Genomic DNA, 6,593 nt, shown 5'->3' with positions numbered 1-6,593 from the left:
CGACCAGTCATTCTGAAAACACCATTCCATTACAACAGTCCCTGAAATCTTTGGAAACAGGAGCAGAGTGGCATTGTGTAGCATTGCTGAGAGACTCTCTAGTGAGTCACTTCTCTGATCTCAGTTATTTATTAGATGTTATTTAGGAAAGCCTTTCTCAAAAGACCCTTCCCAGGAAGCAAGCGATGCCCTATGGAACATTACTGTGACAATGAAGTGGAACAGCCATGTGGAGCACAGGTCACCCTCTGCCTGTGCTCAGTGGAGCAAGAGCTGTGCTGTGGGGACAGTGTGGTCAAGGGATGTTTCAAATATGCATGGGAGGTGACATGGACAAAGAGAACAGCAATTCAGGAACACTACATGCACATTTTCTTCCAGAGACATCAGCTGATAGATAAGATATATCTCAATTACTAATTGAGCCAGATATAAAAACTTTAAAAATTTATCAGTGAACTTCTGTCAGCTGGACACAAAAAATATGGATATATATTAAGGAAGGCTTAGCACAGCTTTGGGTATGTGTGTCACATGACTGTAAAATTGCAAGATAAATGATTAAATGACTGGATACTGTGAGATTTACTGTCCTGAGCACAAATCTAACTAAAGGATATCTGTAAGATATCTGCTAACTACTTGTTAGCACTAATTACTGCACATCTAATAAAGGGGGCCTCAGAACAGTCTAAGCAATAACAGCGCACAAGCAGTACAGTCACTAATCACCACAAATGTAAAAGACATTACACAGTAAGGGAGTTATGGGAGGAAGATTCAACCTACCCAAAGTAGGAATCCTAAATTAAAGTCCATGAGCCAAAAGTGTAAGTTACAATATGTATAAATACCCTAAGTAGAAGTGGGTAAAGTAAAACATAAGAAAATATGTGCAACAGGCTGCATTTGAAAAAGAGTGCCCCATGCTGAAATCTACATGTTATTGCCTTATTTTGTGTGTCCCCACAATTATCATCTGAGCAAGGCAGATACCAGCAGCTAACATGGAATTTTCATCCCTTTGTCAGGTGCACATCATGTTGCTTCAACTTTGTGTAACTTTACAGAAAAGGAAATTAATTCTTAGCATCAAAGGGACAGTCTCATTTATGCTCGAAAAACAGCTTATCTGCTGGAGAACCTAAACTGAAAAAAAGTCCCTCCATGAACTCTCAGCACAAATCAACAGCAAAGTCAAGATCATGATGAGGCCTGAAAGTGGCAGAAGAAATGGCTGGGTGGTGCCATACACTATATTTCAAACATTAGCTATAGAATCTGGCAATATGCTTTGCATATGAAATATTTTCTAGTAAATATGTCTGCTTGCATCAAGTAAGCCCTTTATGATTTCTTCATCCTCTCCTTTAACTGACGTGTAAATGGCAAGTAATAACGAAGCCATTTACCAACTGAATACATTCAAGACCCTCATAATTGTGGAATTACTGAAGTTAAAGCCTCAGAATTTTCTCTCAGAAGAAACAGACATCAATCCAGCTGTGGAGGTTACAAAACAGTTTCAAAACAACCTTATTTTTCATTGCAGACACAGAAATAATTATACTGACTAGTGGAAATGCCAGACAAAATTGTGTATGATGAATCTTTGTCTCTACTAGCAAAGCAAAATCATCTGCTAAATACTTGGGTGGTCAAGCCTGGTGTGCCACTGTAGAATTGTTAAGTTTGCACCCCACTTCAAAATCATAGAGTAGTTCAGTTCCTTCCAGTAATGATTAAGTTACGATGTGCTCCAGTTGCCATCACCTGAAGAGAGGACAGCTCTTTCCTATTACATGTCAAAGTCCTGGAGTTCACTGTCCAAGCTCCATTTAAGATTCCCAAGAGAGAACTTTGTCTCTATGTTTCTCACTTATATTGAAAACTGAGTAGGTTATGATGATGGAAATCCTGTTTTAAATTGTTTTCTTGGTCCCCTGTCTCCCTAGCAGAAGACAGAGTTCATGAAGTATACAGGTTTCCTGCAAGAGACACCATCCTGTTTATGTGGGCTAGATATAACCGTTGGTTGAAATATTTAATCCAGCAATCCTAAACTTTGTACGACAGCTTAAATATGTGTAATTAACTCAAAAACCTCTGAAGTAAAATTTAACTTCAGTAACACGAGACGAGTCCACTGATACTGCTCTTGTATAATGTGAGCATTCGGTTCCTTTGGCAGGTACCAGCCAGTGAGCAACAGGCCCCTGCCCTTTCGTAGGAGATGGCTGCCTTCTTCTCCAATCTGGTGAGTATCTGCTCACATCTTCTCAGGCCTCTGACTTACAAGGACAAAGATAACATAATACTAGAGATTGAGGTTCTTTAAAGCTTTTTAATTCCTTTGTTACAGAGATTGTCTTTCCTTTCTGTGTTTAAACATCACAAAGAGCAGAGGGGCTTGGGGCATGAAGATCACGTTGCATCACCTTTTCTACACAACAAGATAAAGTGAAATGAAATGAAATGAAATGAAATGAAACTAAATTAAATTAATTTAAGATCTAACAACAGCTCTGGCTGTTCCACCACTGACTATGCTACTTTACTTTGTCTTCTAAATTACTGAAAACAATATTAAGCACTCTGATTACTTTCTAAAATAATTAATATATTAATGGTACAGCAAAAGGCTGAGAAATCATGACATAAACCTTTAAATTAATTCCTTTCTTCACTTCATCAAAAGATAGTTAATATAATCCATCAAGAGATTCCATAACCTTAAAAAGGGAAGAAATGATATGTATCATCATACATTATGGTTTGGTGTACATTGGTTACCGTAGATTGCAGACAAGGAAACTGATTACTTCTTCCCCGCATCCAGGACTGACACCTTTATCCAGCCAACCTGTCAGATGTTGCAGGCCTACAGCGAGAGTTGCACTATTGAGAACATCTTTTCAAGCTCCTTTTCCTTCTTGCAAGCAGAGTGATGGATTATCACCCTTACACCAGCATGTTGTTTGCTATGGCACTGTGGCTGATGGTCGTGCTTTGGCAGCAGATTAGAGAGATTCTGAAAAATGTTTAAACTTAAAAGGATCTGGAGTGGACAAAGAGGAAGGACCAGTCTACAAAGTCTCTGGCCTTGCACAGAACTAGAGTAGTGAGAAGTTGATGGAGCTTTTGATTTTTGCTTTGCAGGTTCAGTTCCGGGGACTACTTCAAATGATCTTAGTGCTGGGAATTGGTGGTAGTTTCCCATATGGATTCCATATTTCTGTCATCAACTATCCTTCTGTGGTAAGTAGCCATCTCCCTGAGGCTGAAAACTCAAAAGTGAGAGCCTGCGCCCTCCATTCTCCCATAAATCCCAAACTTACTGAGCATTCAGCTGATATATCTTAGCCTTTTCTTTGGCTAACAGTAACATCACATGTGTAGAGAACTTTTTCTCCTTTAAAGAACTGGATAGCATTTCCTGTTTTGAATAAGTTCTTGCCATGTAGTATACAAGCACCCAAAGGAGGGCACAAAATGAGCTCTTAGCATGCTTGCCAGGAAGCTTCCTGACTGATACAGACTTGAAGATTTTTCAGTGTGATCTTAATAAAATTGTTTTACTAAAAAAGTCTCAAAATAAGTCTAATATTAGAACCACAGGCTTGACCTGAAGTACAACAGCCAAACATGAACAGATCTTACACCCATTATCCAGCCAAATCTCGTTTTATTTTCAGCACATCAGGAAGTTTATTAATGAAACCTGGATAGATCGACATGGCTCTCCCCTCCATCCTGAGACAATCATGCTGTTGTGGTCGTTCATTGTGTCTGTTTATGGGATAGGAGGACTCCTGGGAAGCCTCTGCTGTGGCTACCTGACTACAAAATACAGGAAGTAAGTGCTTTTTGTAACAGCTCAACTATCAGAAAATACAGGGAAATACCAAGGTGGACAAATAAATCTCTTCTTTTTGGTTGAAGCAGCCCTGTTGAAGACAATTGATTGGGTTTCCTGGCACATCTACTTTTCCAAGCAGTCTTATGTCCTACTTATCTGTCCTCCCCATGGAACTGTGTTCTGTAAAGGCTGCAGTCATCATCACATCACCAGATTAATGCCTCTGGGAGCAGTGGCATAGAATCATATTCTCTTCAAGGTCCCCTATCACTCTCATAAAGACCTCCCAAGCTTTACAAACTCCAATAAAGGAGCTGTGTGTCTTGTGTTGTAACACATTATATGCAGTTACTCAAACACCTGGAAAATATCCTTATGTGACAAAGAAGAGTCAGATTTCCATTTAAATACACTCATTTGGGGATGGTGATATTACATTAAATATTCAGATCTACTCCAATGAAAATATGGAGAGAGGAGAAAAAAATAAATTACCTGTAACTTCACTGTAAAGATATAATCAGCACCAAAACTAATGTCCAAGAGACTTCTCTGTCCTTGGCAATCCATCTGATGCCTTAAGAGGCCTCCCAGACACAGTGACTGGACAGGAGTAAAAGAATAAAATAGGTAGTTATTTGAAAGGCCTTCAAAGGTACACCCTGGGAGCCACAGGCTATTGCCAAAAATGGACGCCAAGGTGGATGACAGGTCACGAGTTCTTCACACCTTTATAGGTTTGGTTCACTTGCATATCCGGGTTAATTCTCCAATTAAAGCTTCAGTTCAGTGATGTAATTTCTCCTCTGCTGCCCCCCCTTAGAAGCTCTTTGGATTATACTTTTTGGGCCTAGGACAGTCTGGGTGACCTGGGGGAGCAGGGCTGGAGAGGCTTTGTTACGTCTACCTAGCACAAGTGAGCAGAACTTAGCAAGCTACAAGAAACCTCAGAGTTACACTCTAAGCAGTACAGAATCAGGAAAATATAAAAGTTAAAACCTAGGCATCACATCTTACTGAAAGTCAGTTCCAAACTATCTTTCCCACTGGATGAAGGAAGGATTACTCACCAGTCTGGTCTGTTCTCGGTGCCTTGTGTGTAACACCACTAATTTCATTTGCAGAGAAATTGGCAAACATATCTTCTTGGTGTGATCCACTTAAAGATCTGCTCCACAACACACTGATCCAGAGGCCCCTCATTTGGGTCTCAACAAACCATCTTAGCCTGCCTGCAATTGTGTTCTTTCCTAACAGGTAAGTGCCCCCAAGAAATTTCTTGTGGGACACTGCCTGATCCCACACACAGAGAGTCTCCCAAGACTGGAAACAAGATCATGCACTTCGCCCATGGGTTATTTAACACATGGAAGCCTAACCACTGAATCACAGCCTAAACACAGAGTCTCTATGAATCCTTAATGTGTGCAAGAGGGCTCTTGTCTAACAATTGTCACAGCAAAACATCTGAGTGCAAAAGACTTTGAGACACCAGGGTGGTGAGCACACCAGCCCATGATTCCCACAGAATGACTTTTGAAATGAAATATGCCTCTAAAAAACTCTGTCTGCCATCTCAGATCACCCATTTAGCCAAGAGTGGCTTTAGTATGAGCCATTCAAGAATGGGACCTGTGGACTCAGACTATTTCTGGGGAACAACCTGACATTTTATGAGGACTTACAGCCATTTAAAAATCTTGGTGACAAACTGGGCCAGTTCTTCAGTCTTTTTCCCCACTTGTACTGTAAAAATGCTGAGAAAGGGTTCCAACTCTTTAAATTCTAACATAAAAAATTAATTAATTCAAATCTAAATGATCCTAAAATTCTAAAGAACCATTTTATCCAAAGTTGAAATTATTTCAGCCATTCCTCAAAACAGTAGGAATGGCTGTACCATGCTTCCTGTCACAGCAAGAGTAGTCAAAAGAGTACAAGAGTTTCTCATTTCACACTAAATTTTCAAGGTCTTTTTTTTTTTTTTTTCAGGAAAAAGTGCCAGATGTTCACCAACCTGATCATGTTGGTAGCTGCACTTTTCATGGCCCTCAGTAAAACCGCCAAATCTTTTGAGATGATTCTAGTCGGGCGCTTTCTCTATGGCATTGGTTCAGGTATGTCCTCATGCCCCTGTGGCCTGCAAAGCCTGCAGACCCCTGACTTCCCATCCCAGGGTTGTCTCTACAGCCATCCTCGAAGAATGATTTTTAAAGCAAATATACCAGGCACTCAATGAAAGTGAAAGATATCATCTCTTTTGCAAGAAATTGTAATCTAAATACCAGAGTGAATGGAAACAATATGAGACGATGGTCAAAAAGTTAAGCTTTTCTAAATATTTTAACTGTCATTTATCCTCTTCTATGTTCAAGGTTTTTCTCTCAATATACATCCTCAGTATGTAGGAGAGATTTCACCCAAGAAGTTGCGTGGGTTTACCAACTCCACTGTTGCTGTTTTTCTGACCCTGGGAAAACTCACAGGACAGGTTGTTGGACTACGGTAAATTCTCCAATCTTTCTATCAGGTTGCACTAAAAGTAGAAATGTTTCTATAACTTTACTCTGTCATCTAGTCAGTGACTGAGAAACACTCTCATCCTCCCCAAAATGTGACTTAGCTTATAGCAGAAGAAAAATATTGATCATATTTAAGGGAAACATTGTTTTAAATATAGAAGGCAGAAAATTATTTTCTCATAATCTGATTTCTTCTTATTTCCACACTCTTT

At 39.7% G+C, this 6,593-nt stretch overlaps 1 protein-coding gene across 4 annotated transcripts in view; it reads left to right on the top strand.

Annotated features, from left to right (window-relative positions):
• Nucleotides 1–6,593, top strand: part of LOC103614208 (solute carrier family 2, facilitated glucose transporter member 11) — a 21,395-nt gene that overhangs the window by 10,888 nt on the left and 3,914 nt on the right. The window contains exons 2-6 of one of the 4 annotated variants that reach the window (XM_008632104.2): nt 2,192–2,257; nt 3,160–3,258; nt 3,696–3,856; nt 5,852–5,976; nt 6,235–6,364. In XM_008632104.2, the coding sequence (XP_008630326.1) occupies nt 2,234–2,257; nt 3,160–3,258; nt 3,696–3,856; nt 5,852–5,976; nt 6,235–6,364 (539 nt within the window). In that variant the 5' untranslated portion in view covers nt 2,192–2,233. Of the gene's footprint in view, nt 1–2,191; nt 2,258–2,459; nt 3,259–3,695; nt 3,857–4,983; nt 5,117–5,851; nt 5,977–6,234; nt 6,365–6,593 lie in introns of those variants that run through there. The other 3 variants (XM_017732272.1, XM_017732277.1, XM_017732275.1) reach the window with 3 other exon arrangements.

The sequence above is a fragment of the Corvus brachyrhynchos genome, unplaced genomic scaffold (genome assembly GCF_000691975.1).
Source record: "Corvus brachyrhynchos isolate BGI_N302 unplaced genomic scaffold, ASM69197v1 scaffold864, whole genome shotgun sequence".
NCBI lineage: Eukaryota > Metazoa > Chordata > Aves > Passeriformes > Corvidae > Corvus > Corvus brachyrhynchos.
The sequence above is the reverse complement of the archived record's forward strand: the minus strand, read 5'-3'. Positions and strand labels throughout refer to the sequence as shown.